This window comes from Panthera leo, chromosome D4, assembly GCF_018350215.1.
Source record: "Panthera leo isolate Ple1 chromosome D4, P.leo_Ple1_pat1.1, whole genome shotgun sequence".
NCBI lineage: Eukaryota > Metazoa > Chordata > Mammalia > Carnivora > Felidae > Panthera > Panthera leo.
In genome coordinates this window covers 14,360,323-14,381,108 of record NC_056691.1, presented here as the reverse complement: position 1 = coordinate 14,381,108, position 20,786 = coordinate 14,360,323, and the positions used below count along the sequence as shown (strand labels likewise).

The window sequence follows — 20,786 nt, the reverse complement described above, 5'->3', positions numbered from 1 at the left end:
GGTTGGTCTCCCTCTCTCTCTCTGTCCCTCCCCAACTTGCACTCTCTCTCTCTCTCTCAAAAATAAAAAAAATTTAAAAACTAAAAATAAAAAATAAGTGGAGAGATTCTACTACCTCTTCTCACCAACGTAGATTTGATTAGAACAATGCTTTTTTTTTTTTAATTTGAGAGAGAGCACGTCAACAGGGGAGAGGGGCAGAGGGAGGGAGTGGGGGGACAGAGAGACAGAGACAGAGAGACAGAGAGACAGAGAGACAGAGAGAGAGAGAGAGAGAGAGAGAGAGAGAGAGAGTCTTAAGCAGGCTCCACAGTCAGAGGCTCCACTGACCTGAGCCAAAACCATGAGGACGAGGTTCAATTGACTGAGCCACCCAGGGGCCCCTAAATTTGCTTCAAACAATTCTTAGAAGAGTACAAAGCATTCACCCTCTGACCAAGAGTAAATTTAGAAAAAAAGAGAAAATGGAAATTATTACACTTTAGAGCAGGCAATTTTCCATCAAAGTTTGCTGTATCAATCAATATTAATGTCAAAAAGTAGGTTTCATGAACAGGTGAACCAACTGGTGACAGTCATGAAAACTCTCCACTTGACATTTAAATATTAAGGACCGAGGTTCTGGGCAAGAATAAAGCCAGGGTTTATAGTCACCATACACTTCGATATCCCATGAAAAGCAACCTGTGACCAAAACTCCACTCTAGGACATTTTAATACTCCTGGAATGTGGTTCCACAACTCTCATATCACTGATTAACCATCAGAGCCTCAACCTATTATAAGAAATGCTGGAGCTGAAGAATAGAAGCAAAGAACCCTAACTATATAGCTAATTGTCACACATTGTTAACATGAAGGGACTGATAATACTGTAGTATGTAACAATGTTTAGTCTTTTTTAATTTTTATTTATTTATTTATTTTTTAAGTAAACTTCACTCCCAAGGTGGGGCTTGAACTCACGACCCTGAGATCAGAGTTGAATGGCTCTACCCACTGAGCCAGTCAGCCACCCCTATGTTTTGTTTTGTTTTGTTTTGTTTTGTTTTTCCTTAAGTAATCTCTATGCCCAATGTGGGGCTGGAACTCACAATCCCAAGCCTGAGTCTCACACTCCTCTGACTGAGTGTGAACCAGCCAGCTGTCCCTGAACAAATGACAATCTATGTGGAACCCAAAGACAATACTACATATAGAGATAGCTTGAGATTATCCGCATTATCTGTCAAAGGGAACATGGGATTCTTGTTCATTTTCCCTCCATTCTCTGGTGACTTCCTCACAGGGTTTCCTATAAGCATAGTTTACAGCACTCTTTTACCTTTAATTCCTATCTTTTCTAGATCTATCTCTCCTGTTTTCATTTTATTATTCCTCTGCAGTCTCACCGTGTATCTCTCACCTTTTACTTATAACTAGCCTTCTCACAATCTGCCCAAGAATTATTTGTAGGCCTGTCTCTCCTAATAGATCAAAAACTCCCTGGTGTTGGAGATTCATTTCGGTATCTTCTAGAGTATACAGCCCAGTGCCTTACATGTGAAAGGTGCTATTTAAAAAAAACTGCAAACAAATGTTGGCAAAGATACAGAGAAAATGGAATCCTTGGGCACTGTTGGTAAGACTGTAAAATGGTGCAATCACTATTAAAAAAAAGGTATGAAGATTAAAACAATTAAATTAGACCATTAAAAATAGAACTACCATATAATCCAGCAATCCCACTTCTGGGTATATATGCAAAAAAATTGAAAGCAGCGTCTGGAAGAGGTATTTGCATGATAAGGCTCATAGCAGTATTCACAACAGCCAAGAGGCAGAAGCAACTTAAGTGTCCGTCAACAGGTGAATGAAAAACAAAATGTAGTGATATACACACATACACCAACATTCAATGGAATATTACCCAGCCTTAAAAAAGAAGGGAATTCTGTCTCATGTTATAACAAGGAGCCTGGAGAACATTACGCAGAGATAAGCCAGTCACAAGAGGACAAACACTGTTATGATTCCATGTATACGAGGTATTTCAAGTAGTCAAATTCACAGCGACAGAAACTAGAAGGATGGCTACCAAGAGCCGAAGGAGCGGGGGCCGGAGGGTGGGGGAAGAGGATCATTGTTTAATAGGTGTAGAGATCAAACTTGCAAGACGAAATGTTTTGGATATCTGCCGCACAGCAGTGGGAACACGCTTCACTCCACTGAGCTGTGCGCTCACAAATGATTAAAACAGTAAATTTTACGTTATTTGTTTTTTACACCACCACAAAAATAGACAGATAGATAGATAGATAACTTTAAAAAGAACAGCCCTGCTGTACAAGATTATCTTGAAGGTCTTAGTTTGGCTAATTTGGTCAGAAAAAAAGCTTGGTGGCAAAGAGAAGACAAGCATATGGTGAGAGGAGCAAGCCAACAGGGTGGCTTGACCCGCCTAGGAGCCTCTCCTCCTCCCCCTTTTCCCCCAAACAGGGTTACTTTTCGTTTTCTCCCACAGTTTAGAGAACCTCATCCCCACCCCCACTCCCTCACCCACTACAGGAGCCATACAAAAGCAGAACTTCCTGGGGACAAAACTCCACTTAGGCTCCTGCTGCTGGAGACTCAACTCCTCCTGGCAGGAGCCCTTGAAACATTTATGTGAAATAATTCTTTTTTAAAATACTAGTTTATCCAAACTCTGGGCCAAGGAACACATTTGAGTAGAGGTGACATAGAGGAGAATTCACTTATTTAATGCAATGAAATATGAAGAGTTAAGGGCTACAGTGAGGCAATAAATCTTAAAAGTTATCAATTAGATAATTTCTGCTAAAAACCTAGATGTGAGAACCAGGGGTAGTGACTTCCATTTAAAAGCAAACAGCATTTTAAGCACCCACGTGTCCTGAAACTCTTAGACCAAGACATCCCTAGAGCAATGCTGGGTGCAAGGCATGTTACACCCGTTCTTCCCCTCACTTAAAATATTTTTTAGGATGAAATCCACTTTTAAAATATTTGATTTTTAAGGAATCGCTACACCCAAATCTTCTAGTCAGACAATCAAAAACGACTCCAAACATTGCCAAATATCCCCTTGGGGGTAAAATCCTCCCCTCCCGGTTGAGAACTGCTAATACAGAGGACTTAGTCCACTTCTTTTTTTTTTTTAATTTTTTTTTTTTAATGTTTATCTTTATTTTTGACAGAGAGAGACAGAGCATGAGCGGGGGAGAGGCAGAGAGAGAGGGAGACACAGAATGTGAAGCAGGCTCCAGACTCTGAGCTGGCAGCACAGAGCCCAACGTGGGGCTTGAACTCATGAACCGTGAGATCACAACCCGAGCCGAAGTCAGATGCTTGACTGACTGAGCCAGCCAGGCGCCCCATAACTCAGTCAACTTCTAAAGTCAGACCCCAATTTGTTGTGGCCTGTTGCTGTTTTATACCAGCTTCCCCCTCTCTTTGGTTACTATGGTAACGTTAAACATAAGCTCACACTATATTCTTGGTAAACTTTTCTGTTATGAAGAGAAAAGAGGCAGGCTACAGATTCTAACAGAAATATGGGTATTTACCTATAACGCTTCTAAATTAATAGCTGAAAAAGGCTTCTTGGTTACTTGAAACACAAGGTGTAAGAAGTTTCTAGATACTAAAATAGGCTTTTCAGTGCCTGAACATAAAATCTATTTGTCTAGATGCCTGGCTGGCCCACTTAATAGAGCATGCAATTTCTGATCTCAGGGTCCTGAGTTCAAGCCCCACGTTGGATACAGAGCTTACTTAAAAATAAATGAATGAATGAATGAATGAGTAAATAAAGTTTTATACGTTGTATTCAGCAGTGGATAACATCCATAAACAAGATAGGTAACTATAAAAATTAATACAGCTTTGGGCTCAGATGAAGGGAAGAGGACTTTTTGAATGAATAATACAAGAATGAGAAATCACTGTAGGAGAACAGGACAACATGGCTTTGGAATGGAATCAATTTGCATTTGAATCTGAACTTTCTGATCTTGGGTAAAACATTTAATCCCTCTGAGCCCAGAAAATAGGAGGAAAAAAAAAAAGCCTCTTTTGTTTCTTATCTTGAGGAAGGGGATAGTCTTTTACCTATCTGTATTTCCACTATACCTGGAAAATAATGTCAAGAAATGAATTTTAAGTAAAAAATGTCAAGACTCCTTTCTTCTTTAAGAAATCATTCAATATTTGTAAGACCTCTTGCCCTTCCAATAAGTCAGCTCCACACCAAGGTTATTTAAAGGATCCATGAACGACTTGGGACTGACCAGGCATGGTAATGAATAGGTTTCTTTTTCAAAAGTCAAAAACAGGGCCCTTGAACAATGAGGTTTTATACAAAAAGATTTAGACTCGTCCTCATCCACAATTCTTACATTTGTAAGTAATCTTTAAGCCTAATAAGAATTCTACCATTTGGGTATCACGGGAGATGTTGGTATAGCACCATAGAAGCCCTCCACCAGAGAGGAGCAGGTACTTGCCTTAAGATCAAAATACAAGCCAAAAGGAGTGGGGGATCCTTCCACAGAATCGCCTTCACCTCCGATTGGCATAAAACAGGGTGGTGGTTAATCTTAGCTCTTTTACAGAGAAGAAAAGCTGTGAAAAGCTGAGCATTCTCTTTATGAGCCTTTCACTTCATTTCTATAAAGACCTGAAGATCTGAGCATTCAAGGATAGTTAAAATTACCTTACATCAAAGGGTAGTACCAGTATGTGAACATCACACTAACAGGCAGCCTGCATTTTTATCCCCTCATCCCATTCCCCTCCAGCAAATACACAGTTTCAACTCTTCCCTCTTCTAGCTCTGGTGAGGACATCTAGTCTTTTCTGAAAAGTCTCAAGGAACAGCCCAGGGTCGTTTTCAGTAATTAGGAGAAACTGTCATAAAGAACATGCTTATAAAAGCATGCTTATAGCATATCACCTCACTGAAAAGGAAAAGGAAACATGAAACATTTTCTGCCAAGTGCAAATATAACACAATTTTTGCTTCCATCATCAAAATAGATAACCTGGAGGAGTTTAGATGTCTAACTCTTTTTTGGGTCTAAAATTTGGGGTTAGATACCATGGGCAATGGAAATTTGCTAACTGTGTGTGGTTTTGGTAATTTACAAGTATAATGAATGAGATAAAAGGGCTTCGATTTTCCCAAAATTCAGAACACTACTTCATTCCAAAAGAGATGTCACCTATAAATAGCCTCCCTCTTCTTAAATTTTACGTTTGGTTGAACTTTCCCCTATGTACATCATTTGGTTACATAATCTGTGGCAAGAAACAGCTAGACAAGGAATATTCAACACTTTAACCAATGACAATGTTCAGGGTGCTGGAAAATGAATCTTTCCACAAAAGACACATCCAGTGTCAAAGAAAACCTCTTATATAGATCTTGACAAAGGACAAATTTAACGTCTAAGTGAGATCAACTTGAACAAAACATTCAAAATTTCTGAACAAGTTATGTTACCATGAATACCTTTCATCAGTGGACTTAAGTCACTTACAATGTTGGTAAAGTGTTAATATGCAGAGAAAAGCCACGTGGATATAGGTGAGTTATACTCTCTACGACACTCCCAATCCTGGGTTGGAGTCAGAAGGCTAGGCTTTCCAAAATGCCTAATGTGTCATGTGTTTGGTGTAATCTGAAATTCAAGATGTTCTGGGCCAGGCTGGTGACTTCCTACAGAACATGTTCAGACCTTGTTTTAACTAGCAGTTTCTTAGTCTCTTATAAGTAATCATTTGTTCTACATTAGCTTGGGCTTCTTTATTCCTAAAGATCTTCCATTAGGCTTGAATGTCTTGTTATCTGTAATCAGGTATTTACACAGTAATATGTTTCCTTTATTTTGCACTCATCGTTAGCTATTCTGTGGCTAACCCCATCTGCCTTAGGGTGATGTGGAACAGCAACTCCTGAGGTCCTCTTAGCCTTCATCTCCTGACCCACCTGAAGTTTCTCAAAGGGCTCTGGGTCACTATACTACCTAGGTAATGACAACATTATCATGAGTTTCCTTCACCTCAATGACTCCAAGACAGGCCAGAATTGCTAACCTTTGGGTCTAGGTTTCCAAATCCAACCATTCTTTTTTTTTTCTTTTCCTTTTTTTTTTTTTTTAAGATTATTATTTTTTTTTTTTAATTTAAATTTACTTAAGTAATTCCTATACCCAACTTGGGGCTCAAACTCATGACCCCAAGATCAAGAGTCACATGCTCTTCTGAATGAGCCAACCAGACGCTCAAAGTTACACCAACACTTAGAAATCACTTTTTTTTAAGATTTTTTTTTTTTTTTAAGTAATCTCTACAACCCAATGTGCGGCTCAAACTCACAAGCCTAAGATAGAGTTGCATGCTCCATCGACTGAGCCAGACAGGTGCTTCTAGAAAGCTACAAATCTTATAGTAAGCCTATAAACTAAAACTACATGGTTTATAGCACAACCAGCTATAGAGAACACAGTAGAAAACACAGCTAATTCATTCATGGAAATTTAGCATTGGATAGTACAAACAGTTGCCAAATTCTCTACTGCTAATTTGGGCCAGTTAGCATAAAACTCATCGGATTCGTTTAAAAGTATCTTCTTTTGGAAGGAAATGCTGAAGAACATGAGGAAATGACTGAAGAAGAGGAGAGAGAAGCTCATGTATCTATTGAAAAGGGGGTCAATTACACCCATGAACGACTTGGGTGTTCTGCTCTCAAAGAGTAAACAGGAAAAAAATCTAAATAGCTGAAGCCAGACTATCCTACCTAAAGGCTTTTACCTCTCAGTATTAAAAGGAGTATTTTATGCAAAATAAATTGCCCAAACTAAAACATTCAAAAATGTCAAATATTCTCAAGAAAACAATAGCTTGAGCCCTCCATACTTCAGGTAACACTTCTTCCCATAAAGGAAAAAGAAATGAATACATTGAAGGAACATACAACTACTGAATAGCTAAAAGAAAAATAAAGCAACAAGGGGCAAATGTGTTTCAAAGATCTACTATATAGACTACTAAATTAAAACTCATAGTATATGTGTAAAAAAACTACTGCACATATTAATGTTAATTTTTATATTTAAAATAATCACTTTTCTCTTTTAAGCAGCAATTATCCCCCAGTATGATTCTTACTCAGTTGAGCTAAAGGATATAAGGGAGCAGCACCAGGATGTACATAGGCTGATAAAAGAGAATCCCAGAATTATAGAAAAAGGGTAAGGTACTGAGGGATGAGAAACAAAGTCCAGTACCTTTTCATTTGCACCCAAATCTTCAAAGAAATGAAACCATAGGTTATCAGTCTAGCAATTTATTTGATACTCGATCTAAACCATTTCAGTAATCTTCATGGATAGAATTAAAAGGTCACACCCCTGGGGCGCCTGGGTGGCTCAGTCAGTTAAGCATCTGACTTTGGCTCAGGTCATGATCTTGCGGTTTGTGAGTTTGAGCCCACGGTCAGGCTCTGTGCTGACAGCTCAGAGCCTGGAGCCTGCTTCTGATTCTGTGTATCCTTCTCTCTCCGCCCCTCCCCCACTTGTGCTCTATCTCTGTCTATCCAAAATAAATAAACATAAAAAAAATTTAAAGAAAAAAAGGACACACACCCCCCTCCCCGGGTGACAGATGAAAGCTACACTTGAGATCACAGCATAATGTATAAACTTGAGGAATCACTGCGTTGTACCCCTGAAACTAATGTAACATTGTGAGTCAGCTATACTCAAAACGTAAAAATAAAAATAAAAACATCAGACTCCTTTCAAGACTTTGGTCAACTTTGGTAAAGATGATCCACAATAAATATTATTACCTGGTTAATGGGAGACAGAATTTTGCAAAACAAACTCTCTCCTCTCTTCCCTAACCCATCTTTTATGAATAAGAACCCATAAAAATGGTACATTATTTATAGGAGAATGGGGTGGACAAGGATGAATCCACTTTATAAAGCAGGAATAAACTATGATACATATATTATTGATAAAGTAATTAAGAAATATAACTCACCATTTTTTAGGCTTTGACAATGGTTTATATTTGCTGTATTTTACACGCCATTCAAGAACTTCTTTACAGCGCTGACAAACTCCATCATGAAGCTTTGCATTAATTTTCTTAAAAACAAACAGAAAAACAAATTAAAAATTTCACTTGTGAGCCAGCATTGCAAACCCATGAAAAAGGCACATGAGAAATTTAAGTTTTTTTTAAAATAGTAACCTATGGAGCGCCTGGGTGGCTCAGTCAGGTAAGCCTCCGACTTCAGCTCAGGTCATGATCTCGCAGTCCATGAGTTCGAGCCCTAACTTGGGCTCTGTGTTGACAGCTCAGAGCCTGAAGCCTGCTTGGGATTCTGTGTCTCCCTCCCTCTGTGCCCCTCCCCTGCTCACTCTCTGCTTCTCTCTCAAAAATAAATATACATTAATAAATGAATCAATTAATTAATAATAAAATAGTAACCTAAATTTAATCGGTGTAATATTTTAAGATACAATATGTGTATGTTTTTTTACACTATGTATTTTTACATGCATTACTCAAGTTGGTTCTTTTACAAAGGCAAAGATTCTTAATGAGGGGGAGCTCAGAATTCACCTTTTGGCAGGAGTATATGTTTTTAGATTTATTTATTTTGAGAGAGAGAGAGCGCAGGGGAGGGGCTGAGAGAGAAGGAGAGAGAGAGAGAATACCAAGCAGACTCCGCAATGTCAGGACAGAGTCTGATGCAGGGTTTGAACCCACAAACTGCGAGATCAATGACCTGAGCCAAAATCAAGACTTGGCAGCTTAACTGACTAAGCCACCCAGGCACCCCGGCAGGACTATTTTACAAAGTCCTCCCCATTGATTCTGATGTGCACAAGTGTGTGTGTGTGTGTGTGTGTGTGTGTGTGTGTGTGTGTGTGTGTTGAATGTTTATTTACTTTTCAGAGAGAAACAGAAAGAATGCAAGCAAGGGGCAGAAAGAGAGGGAGACATAGAATCTGAAGCAGGTTCTGTGCTGATGGCGGGGCTCAAACTCACAAACCGTGAGACCATGACCTGAGCTGTAGCCAGATGCTGAACCAATGGAGCTACCCAGGCTCCCCATGATGTGTACAAGTGTTAAAACTCAAATTTGTACAGACAGGATATGTGCATTTTACTGCGTGTAGGTTACATTCAATGAAAATATAATAATAAAAACCTAATTCATATTTTAAGCCTACTGTTTCCAACAATTCGAACTTTACCACTGAGAAACAAGAAAATACGCCGAGAAATTATAGTCCCAAATTGTCAACCTGGAGGCGTGTGAGCAGAGACCAGGATACCTGAGAAAGGAGTGTCAGGGAGAAGCAGCGTGAAGCAAAAGGGTACTTAGTCTTCAGCTGTAATTCTGTATTCTCACAGAAAGAAAAAATGTTTTAGAAAACTGATTTCTAATCTGATTCCTTCAGAATAGAAAATAAATGTGTGCTGGGAATATCTGTGGTGGGAAAAGGGCTTTATGAGAGGGAAAAACCCCATTTTTATTAGGGTTTTCTTCTCAAAATGTGTTGGGAAATTAGGAGGATGAAAAAAATTTTAATGTGTCATGTGTTCTCCCCACCAGTTTTATATTTTATAATATATTCGTGTGATTCAGGACCTAGACTCTATATTCTCACTAAGTCCTCTGAGAATTCTCTATCTTACTTTGGCTCTGCAGGCCTGGTCTCTGCCTATTGTTGAAACAATGAGAAGAGGTCATTTTATGTTTTCTTTGCTTCCTTTGTTTCCTTTTTTAATTTCTCAAGAGGAGACAGAAAAGCATCACAAAAGATGCAGAGTCTTTGGGAGGTTATCTGATGCTGAGTCAAAAGCACAATGTTTAAAGATCATCTGAAAAAAAAAAAAACTGAACAGTGCTTGCTTGGTATTCTTTAAAGTTCTACATAAGAAGGTAAAATAATTTGACACAACATTTACTCAAAGAGAAAATATTTCAAGGGTATGTTCAAAAATCATAAATTAAGCTGTGAATACGTTTTGTTTGATTTTACTTCTGTGGTGAAAAACATATTCTGTTACTTATGAATTGTGTGTTGGGTATTCCTTTCTCCCAAACCTAGATGTAGAGTCCCTGGAAAAACAAATTCTGGGGGCACCTGGGTGGCTCAGTCAGTTGAGCGTCTCACTTCGGCTCAGGTCATGATCTCTCAGCTCGTGGGTTCGAGCCCTGTGTCGGGCTCTGTGCTGACAGCTCGGAGCCTGGAGCCTGATTCGGATTCTGTGTCTCCCTCTCTCTCTGCCTCTAACACACTCGCATTCTGTCTCTCTCAAAAATAAATAAACATTAAAAAAAAATTTAAAAAGAAAAAGAAAAACAAATTCTACATGAGGCTGTATTCTTCGCTTATTGTGGTCTGTTACCTGTTGCCAAAAAGAAGAAAATCTGTGTCCAATACTAAACTCTTATCAAACTCGATACTTAGCAGTCCCACATAAGGCTTGCTAAGGAATACCCAGAACTAAAGTTTACATCTCATCATTTGCTCTCACTGCCCTCTGGTGCCTGGAATTTCTTACTAAAAGCATTACTTATGGCGGGGGGGGGGGGGGGGGGGGGGGGGAGGACGCCTGGGTGGCTCAGTTGGTAAGCAACCAACTTTGGCTCAGGTCATGATCTCATGGTTTGTGAGTTCAAGCCCCGCATCAGGCTCTGTGCTGACAGCTTGGAGCCTGGAGCCTGCTTCTGATTCTTGTGTCTCCCTCTCTGACCATCCCCTGCTCTCTCTCTCTCTTTCTCGTTCTCTCTCTCTCTCAAAAATAAACACTAAAAAATTTTTTTTAAAGCATTACTTGTATTTGCCCAACTCTAAGAGTCATGGGAACAAGCTAATGACTTGAATTATGACTACAATATGAATGTGATAGGAGCTTTCTAACTAGAATATTCTTAGAATGCAAAACATTTTGTTATTGCAATTTTATTATATGTAACACACTCTGCTTGTTAATCAGGGAGCATTATTTAGTTTCTTGTTTGTTTCTGTATCCAATTTCTGACCAGTTCATCTTGATTTACAAAGCTGCACATTGCTGGGCAACTGGTTTCTTCAGGGTGGATCGGACAGTAGAACAAAACAGGTCTTTGTGGAAACTTGTCCTGTGAGGGATGTGTGAAGCAGTGTAAATGGAGATGTGGTAGAGAGTTCACATGACTAACAGGCACTACTACAAAATTAAACTTGATTTTCACGTGTTAAGAAATGAATGAGAGTAAGAATACAAATGCATGGTACTTTCACTTAAAAATAGTTGCAAAAAGAGAGAAAATTACGTACTTCTGTTTTACCATATTTTGGCAAACCAGAAAAAGTAAAATCCAGAGATTTGAACGATGAAAGCTAATCCTAGTTCTAGGAACCATTCTGCCTGGAGCAAAGATGACGATCTTACCTTACTCACACCTATGTTTACAACTAACCCTGTTTTGGCAATTAATTTTAGCATATCCCTCCTGGTAGAAATCATAGGTTATTAAGGTTCAGATTTATGCATGCCCAAATATAAAATCAAAACTTAGTTTTGTAAGTATAAAATCCTTTAAAGATCATTTTGTTTAACAAGCTACTTTCCAGATCTTTGAAGGAAGAAAACTTCATGAGATTCCACTGAACTTAGGTGGAACTTAGCTAAAGAAGAAAACCTTGTTTATCAACCTTTTTTTTTTTTTAGTCAGAATAAATTTAAGGTGTATCAAAAGACACTAGTAAATGTTATTCCTGCAGTAAACATTCTATTGTCAGACAATGCGTCTTTTGTAATATAATACAGCAATCTCAAGAAGAAATTAGATGAGGACATTACCACCCAAGAGGCAAACTGCAAATATAATATCTGTATCAACATGGTAATACTGAAAAATATTGTATAAAATATAAAGTGCCATTTAATAGAAGGAAGATACTATTATGGGAGAAAGGAATTTGAATACCACTCAAGAATAAATAACTAATAACTTTCATTAGGATTTTTTTGTACATCATATTTCTTTAAGAAATGCTAAAGGTAGGGGCGCCTGGGTGACTCAGTCCATTAAGGGTCCAGCTTTGGCTCAGGTCATGATGTTATGGCTCATGGGTTTGGGCCCTGCGTCGGGCTCTGTACTGACAGCTCAGAGCCTGGAGCCTGCTTCAGATTCTGTCTCCCTCTCTCTGCCCCTCCCTTGCTCACATGCTCTGTCTCTCTCCCTCATAAATAAATAAACATCAAAAAAATGTTTTTTTAGTGTTAAAAAAAAGAAATGCTAAAGGTAAACAATGGTATATTTTTCTTCCCTTCATTAATTAAAAAAAAAGAATTAAAAAACTATTTAAAAAAATTTTTTTTTTGTTTTTGTTTTTGTTTATTTATTTTTGAGACAGAGAGAGACAGAGCATGAGCAGGGGAGGGGCAGAGAGAGGGAGAGACAGAATCTGAAGTGGGCTCCAGGCTCTGAGCTGTCAGCACAGAGCCCGACGCGGGGCTCGAACTCACGAACAGGAGAGATCATGACCTGAGCTGAAGTCAGATGCTCAACCGACTGAGCCACCCAGACGCCCCAAAATCTAAATTATTAAAAAGAATAACAATTCTAACTGCTGCTGAAAATCCATTTCCATGAAATGGCCTTGTTCTTCCCCGGCATTACCCCGTCCTCCAAAATAAGGTTGTGGTGCTAATATAGTTACAACAGTATTACTCCAGAAAACAGGATTTTTATATCCTATTTATATTTAAAAGTATATATTTTTAAAATTTTCTATTAATACCCCTTAGACAGGATTAATAATCTCTAGATTTGGGAGCAAGAACTTATATGACTAATAATACTAACATAAAAATGTGTCTTTTAGGTTGTGACTTTCAAATCAAAAACTGTTTTAAACCCTTTTAATAAATACGGCCAGAACATTGTTGGGCATACAGTATCTTCAAAACAAACACAACCAAAAGTAGGTGAGGGAATCAAATTACAGGGAAAGTGAGGGTAGACAGGGAAGATGATGAAGCCGGTCAAGAGCACAGCTAGGAAACACACCATGAGTGATGGACCACAAGTGAGATCCAAGGTTTCTTAGCCAGAGCTTTCTAGCAGCCAGTAAAACATGAGCTCCACTCCCCTACCTGCTTCAATGTCTGTAACATGCCCAAAATCCAATTTCTCGGAGGTAGCACAACTATTCTTGCTACTGAAACCTAAAGTCTGATCTTTCCCAAAAAGGAACTCATAGGAATAAGCCACGGTCTCAAAAACACCCTTACAAGATAAAGCGGTTCACAGAGCTGTTTTCTACCAGGGTTCTCAAAGTAGTCTGGTGTTACGTAACGTCAAACACAGTGAGGTAAAAGTTATTCTCAGGAGTACAGACGCCTGATATCAATAGGATCTATAGGAATGCACTGCATATAATAAGGCCATCATAAATAGTATTTCTCTTAAATGAGTTCTAAAAACATTCACCTTTATTATGAAAAATTTCAAACATGCAGAAAATTTAAAGCAATAGTAATGCACAGCCACATACACATTATCTAGAGACAATTATTAACGTTTTTAACCTGTTTTTGTGTGTATACTCTTAAACTAAGTTGCAGACATCATGACCCTTTACCTCTTGACCATAATATACCCTAGAATACTTTCTCCTAATTAACCACACTGCTGTTACACTTCAGAAAAAATGAAAAAAAACTCTCCAATGTCATTGAGTATAGCCAGTCTACCTTGAAATTTCCTCACCTGCCCCCTGCTACCTAAATCAGTATTCAAGTACTGTTTGGCTGTTATCTCTCTTTTGTTCTAGAAGGATGTCCGTCTTTTATCCTCTTTTGCACTGATGTTTTTCAAAATTCCAGGCAAGCAAATTTGTCTGATTCTGGATTTATCTGATGCTTTATTCCTGACGTAATTTAACTCATTGTTCTTTCTACCATATTTCCATAAAATGTAAGTTAGGTTTAAAGGCCTGGTTAGATCCAGGTTTAACAATTTTTTGATAACGCTGCTTCTGCACAATTCATATTACTCCCACCAGGAGACACAAAATATCCAGTTCTCATGGAGTCAGGGATATGAAATTGGACTTGGATAAGATGGTGACTGTCCTGAGCACTTCAAATGATAAAGATTAGTAACAATCTACGTGGTCATATCAATATACTGTTCCACAATAACATTTCATTTCATGGTTTTAGCACCCACTCAAGACCCTTTGCCTTGGGACACCTGGATGACTCAGTCCACATTGCCAGCATGGAGCCTGCTTTGAGTTCTTCTTCTTCCCCTTTCTCTACCCTTCACTGCTAAAGCTCACGTTCTCTCTCTCTCAAAATAAATAAACTTTAAAAAAAATTTAAAAAGACCTTTTGCCCGAATCAATAATTTTGTTTATTTAGTAACCTCTATACTTACTTATTAAGTTATTTAATCAATCAATTAATTAATTAATTTACTTATTGAGAAAGTAAGCAAACAAGTAAGCTCTATGCCTAATGTGGGGCTTGAACTCACAACCCTAAGATCAGGGGTCACATGCTCTACTGACTGAGCCAGACAGGTGCCACTGAATCAGTCACTGTAAATGCTAATTCTATCATTCTTTGTATACTCATTAAAATTTTTTTTTTAATTTTTTATTTTTAAAAGTTTTTTTTTTAAGTTTATTTATTTTTTAGAGCGAGAAAGCACAAATCGAGGAGGGGCAGAGAGAGAGGAGATAGAGAATCCCAAGCAGGCTCTGTGTCATCAATGTAGAGCCCAACGTGGGGCTCAAACCCATAAACCATGAAATCATGACCTGAGCTGAAGTCAGAGGCTTAGCCAGAGTGCCCCTTCATTAAGTTTGTTAAAAAAGGTTGCCAGCTGGGCACCTGGCTGGCTCAGTTGGAAGAAAATGTGACTCTAGATTTCAGGGTCATGAATTTGAGCTCCACTTTGGGTGTAGGGAATACAAACATAAATAAACTTTAAAAAATAATTTAAAAAATAAAAATAAAAAGGTTAGCAGCAGAAGTCAGCTAACCTAACTCACCTAACCTAGGTCAATTCTTCATTTTTTTCTTTTACATATCTTACTTTTTGTGTCAAATCTAAGAAGTCATTGAAGAATCATGAAGTTTTTCACCTGTATTTTCTACCAGAAGTTCAATAATTTTAGCTTTTAAATTAAGTCTATGATCCATTTTGAATTAATTTTTGTATGTGATGCAAAGCATTGGTAGAGTTTCATTTTAAATTAAACATGTATGTCCAAGTTCCAGCACCACTGATTTGCATTTGTACCTTTGTCAAAAATTAAGTATGTGTGTATCCATTTCTGGACTCAATATTCTATCACAGTAATCTATGTTTCTCCTCTTTCCCCAGTACCACCATGTCTTAATTGCTTTAGGGTCTTGAAATCAATACTGTGCATCCTCCAACTTTGTTCTTTTTCAAAATTGTTTTGGCTATTCTAGTCCATTTGCTTTTCCATATACATTTTGGAATCAGTTTGTTGATTTAAACAAAAAAGCTTGCTATGACTGTGATTAGGATTACACTGAAACTATGAATACATTGGGGGAGGATGGACATTTTTACAACATTGAATCTTCCAATCCATGAATACTGTATTCCTGAGATAAACCCCACTTATCTGTGACATGTTGTATTTTTATTTATTGGTGAATACAATATGCTAATATTTTGTTGAAAACTTAAAAATTGTCTAAGTTCAGTGAGAGATTCTGGTCCATAGTTGTTTCAGGTTTTTTCTTGGTGTCTAACTCAGTTTCTAGAGAATTCATATGCAGAGTATAAAAAGTTAAAATGGTAGTAAAAATTTTGTATCTTGGAAGAATACTAGAATATTAAAAATCTTGTGGAGTCAGTGCAAAGCCATATTTTTAAATGTTTAAAAGCACACTTACATATTTAAAAGTGTTTTTGTCACAAACCTAGGAAGGAGAATTATCCTAACTATAATGGAACTCAAATTTCTTACAGTTATAACTAGCCATTGGTTTGATCATATTTACCAGAACACTTTTAGGAATAAATTTTTTAAGTGGATAAATATGAAATGGGGCAGGGAGGGAAGAGGACAGAGCTCAAACTTTATTTTTTTTAATTGGTTTTTAATGTTTTATTTATATTTGAGAGAGAGACAGAGCATGAGTGGGGAAGGGGCAGAGAGAGGGAGACACAGAATCCAAAGCAGGCTCCAGGCTGTAGCTGTGTCAGCACAGAGCCCGACACGGGGCTCAAACCCACGAACCATGAGATCATGACCTGAGCCAAGGTCGTATGCCCAACCGACTGAGCCACCCAGGAGCCCCAAGAGCTCAAACTTTAGATAGAAATCCCTTTTGTATTCTGTCCAGTAGTCTGTAAACTTTGTTCATCTCCTTACTGCTTAATTTTGCAACTACAGTGATTATTTCCCCTCAATACTTTTCCACACTATGTATTAACAATGGTACACTATACTATACCATTTTCTTATGATAAGAATTACTTTTGTAGATGAAAAATAACTTTACTGATCAAGTCCCAAGACAATGTGCATTTACATCTAAATATTAATATTAGAAAACATTATAATACAGATAAAGAGAAAAAGACAAGTCTCAACATTCAGAGATTCTATACTTTCCAGCATTTCAAGTATATTTACAAAAATTTGTGTTTTTTTTCTGTCCATGTTGTTTTATAACTTGTCATTATTTTTTTTCATATTAATATAGACTTTGGAAGCTTGTTTTTATTGGCTGCATCACATTTTCTTGGAGTTAAGTATCACTTAACTTACCCTATTTCCTATTATTTGACAATTTGGTTGTTTCCAATTCCTGGCTGAATATATATTTAATGTTTATTTTTATTTATTTGTTTTGAGAGAGAGAGAAAGCGAGAGAGAGGCCGTGCGCACACTCGCATGAACAGGGCAGTCACAGAGAATAAGGCAGAGAAGGAATCCCAAGCAGGCTCTACACTGTCAGCATATAGCCCAATGTGCTATGATAACTGCCTCAGATGCTTAACCGACTGAGCCACCAGGTGCCCTTATATATATTTTCTTAAGTAAGCTCTAAGCCCAACTTGGGGCTCAAACTCATGACCCCAAGTTCAAAAGTCGCATGTTCTACTGACTGAGCCAAACAGGTACCCCTGAATGAATGAATATACACACACACACACACATATGTGTGTGTGTGTGTGTGTGTGTGTGTGTGTGTATGTATATATGTATATATATTCGTATATATATTAATGTATTACATTATAAATGTCAGGAAACTTCTAATGAACTTGCAAATTCTCATCACATTATATTTACACATAACAAGTTCTAGTCCCATTTTAATAAGAGGGTAAAACTAACAGGAATTTTCTCAGAGGTAAACACCTGCAGTAAAGAAGAATTATCCCTTTTTTTCTTTATATATTTTTTATCTTTTATTTAACTGTTTAAGAGAGGGAATACAAGCAGGTAGGGGCAGAGAGAGAGAGAGAGAGAGAGAGAGAGTGAGAATCTTAAGCAGGCTCCACCCCCAGTGTAGAGCCCAACGTGGTGCTCAATCTCATGACTGTGAGATCATGACCTGAGCCGAAATAAGAGTCGGCTTATTACATTAATATAATAATATATTAAAGTATATTTTTAAATTTTTATTTTAGGTAGTCTCCACACCCAAGTGGGGCTTGAACTCACAACTGCGAGATCAAGAGTCACATGATCCACTGACTGAGCCAGAGAAGTGCCCCTAATTATCCCTTTCTTGAATCAAGTATATAATTACATGGATATTATTAGGAAGCAAATGTCTGTAAAATTGTCTACAAAAATTTGCTTTTTTTAAAATCCAGGTAAAGATTTTTAAAAGCAAACATTGCCATTTTCCTTTTTCAAAAGGTAATTAAAAAACACTCTTGCTATAATCAACTTAATATCACATTGAGACCATCACTACTATATCATCCAGGATATCAATACTGAGTTCTACTCACTTCACACTTTCAAACCTACAAAATCTCTTTTTAACGTGATAAAGAACAGTCTGAATGTCCATTAGTCTCAGAAATACCTTATTTGGATTAAGTTACTGAGTCTTACTATTTTTATGTATTATTTCACAAAATGAGCTGGTCATGTAAATAGCCTAGAAATACTTTTGAAGTGAGTTCTGATGGTGAAATTGGTTTTATTGTCATTTAAGGAAAACTGTAAAACCAAAGTTACTATAGGCTTACTTCTTTTTAGAAAATCATTGGCTCAATATAGCTCATTACAGATTAGCTGCCAACATTTACAACGATCTGTCACAAAAAAATCAGGCCACGTCTCCTTTAAGCAAAATAGTACCCTAGAGTTCTAAAATACTTCGGCGGGTGCCTGCGTGGCTCAGTCAGTTGACCGTCTGAATCTTGATTTTGGCTCAGGTTGTAATCCCAGGATCATGGGATCAGGCCTGGTGGCAGGCTCCACGCTGAGTGTGGAGACCACTTGGGATTCCCTCTCCCTCTGCCCCTCTTCCCCGCTCGTGCTCTCTCTCTTCCTCTCTCTCTCTCTCTCTCTCTCAAATATAAATAAATAAATAAATAAATAAATAAATAAATAAATAAATAAATACTTGGTATACACACATATATCAAACACATGAATATTTGAGCTACCAATGGTTAATTTTTTACCATATAAAACTCTAATTAAAAGATACCAAAAGCATAGGGGTGCCTAAAGCATAGACTTCTGGCTCAGCCAGAAGAGTGTCTGGCTCTTGATCTTGGGGTCGTAAGTTCGAGCCTTATGCTGGGTGTAGAGATTACTAAAAAAAAGGAAACCAAAACAAAACAAAACAAAAAATACCTAAAGCATAAAATGAGGTCTATTTCTACTACAAGCTAAAATAATTTTCTTCCCCAAAGTCTACTCCATCTTCCATTCACTCTGTGTTAATCCTAAATCCTTAAAGCACCAATACCAAACTGAAAGAAGTGAAAATATACACAAGAAATAGTCAAACTGTTCCTCTTACTCAATATACTTACAACGTAAGTTTTTATAGTGAAGAAATAATATCTGATTCCCTCTCCCACTTTTTTTGTTACTGCTGGAATCTTTAACAAATGACATCTGTGAAAATAAACAATTGCATTTTCATCCAAAGACTGAATATAAAATGAGTCCTGATCATCCCAAACAGAGGACTATTATCTCAGTAAGTGGGTAGAGCTATTGTAGGTTACAACTATACAGAGAGGGCCTATGTACAAACTACCTACTGATTTCTTCAAGCAGCCAAGCAAACTACCCAGATTTTCACTGACAAACTTAATCCTAACACTTAAGTGGAATCACACCTGCCTACACGCAGAAACGTGCTGGTGCAATATCTTCTGGCAACAGAGAAACCTATTAAAAAACACATTTCTTCCCAAAGTATATTTATTCATTTACTCTAAGAAAAAATTAAAATAAGGTAGTGCTATGCATTTTTACAAGCAAATATTTCTAAAAGATACTAACAACCAAAACAATGCATTGATAAACTGATCACATCTTTAAAAAAATTTTTTTAACGTTTATTTATTTTTGAGAGAGAGAGACAGAGAGACAGAGCGTGAGCAGGGGAGGGGCAGAGAGAGAGGGAGATACAGAATCCGAAGCAGGCTCCAGGTTCTGAGCTGTCAGCACAGAGCCTGACACGGCTCGAACTCAAGAGCTGTGAGATCATGACCTGAGCCAAAAGTCGGACGCTTAACTGACTGAGACACCCAGGTGCCCCTAAACTGACCACACCTTTAAAAGGTGTGGTCAGTTGGATCAAAGAGCACTCTGGTATGAAGATTTTTAACTCTCTCCATTTTGTTCTAAATGGCACAATTTAGGAGGATATGTTATAAATGTTAAAAAAAAAAGATTTTTATGGAAGGACCCACAATGCAATGCTAAAAACAAACGATAAGCAGAACATTAGAAGGAATAAACTCCCGACAAGAGAAATTTTGCCTTACAATTAAAACATGGGCACTTAGTATTTTAAGATAATGGGCCGCCAATTATCTTTGAGCCATTTTCATTATTAAGTATGGGGCATTTTTAGTAAATAAATAACCCAAGAACACCTTCTCTAAATAGAAAATAAATAGCTTTACTATTGGAGCAGTTCTGTGGGAAGTAAGCCTTTTCTTCCTCAAACTTTTGCCGTAAATGATCAAAATGTCAATGGTTTTATCTAAGAATAATTTTTGTATTTCCTGAAAAAAGACCTCACAAAGTAGAATTGAAGCCCCAACTCCATTTGCTCCTTCTCAAGATCCTTTGCTCAAGCTTCTTCCTCTGCTTACCCCTTAAAAGTATCCATTCCCTAATATTTATTTAGTATTCCATTCACTCACTCACTTACTCATTCTCTGTCTCTGTCTCTTGAACCTAAGTGCCTGTTCAGCATTCCTTTCTTTTCACATTATGTATTTACTCTTGGTCAACAGAACCTGTAACCCCAGCCTCAACCATGAACTCAATGAAGATTATATGCAAAACCAATACCCAGTCCTACTGTCTCTCCGGAGGTCCCGCTCTCTCTGACTGCACGCACAATATTCACTTTCCTCCTCGTGGAAATCCTTGAAATATCTCAAATTCACGGAATAAATAGCAATCCCTATCTTAGCAATAAAATCTGTTTCTCCTTTGTCCCAAACATTATTGTTAGAAAGTCTTCTTGTAGGCTCAGATTAAAAAAAA

At 37.6% G+C, this 20,786-nt stretch overlaps 1 protein-coding gene across 2 annotated transcripts in view; it reads right to left on the bottom strand.

The window, feature by feature from the left end:
* The window catches only part of CD4H9orf85 (chromosome D4 C9orf85 homolog), a 106,411-nt gene that overhangs the window by 61,183 nt on the left and 24,442 nt on the right, over window positions 1-20,786 (bottom strand). For both annotated transcript variants that reach the window (XM_042913582.1, XM_042913581.1), the window contains exon 2: window positions 8,053-8,159. In XM_042913582.1, the coding sequence (XP_042769516.1) occupies window positions 8,053-8,159 (107 nt within the window). The remainder of the gene's footprint in view (window positions 1-8,052; window positions 8,160-20,786) is intronic.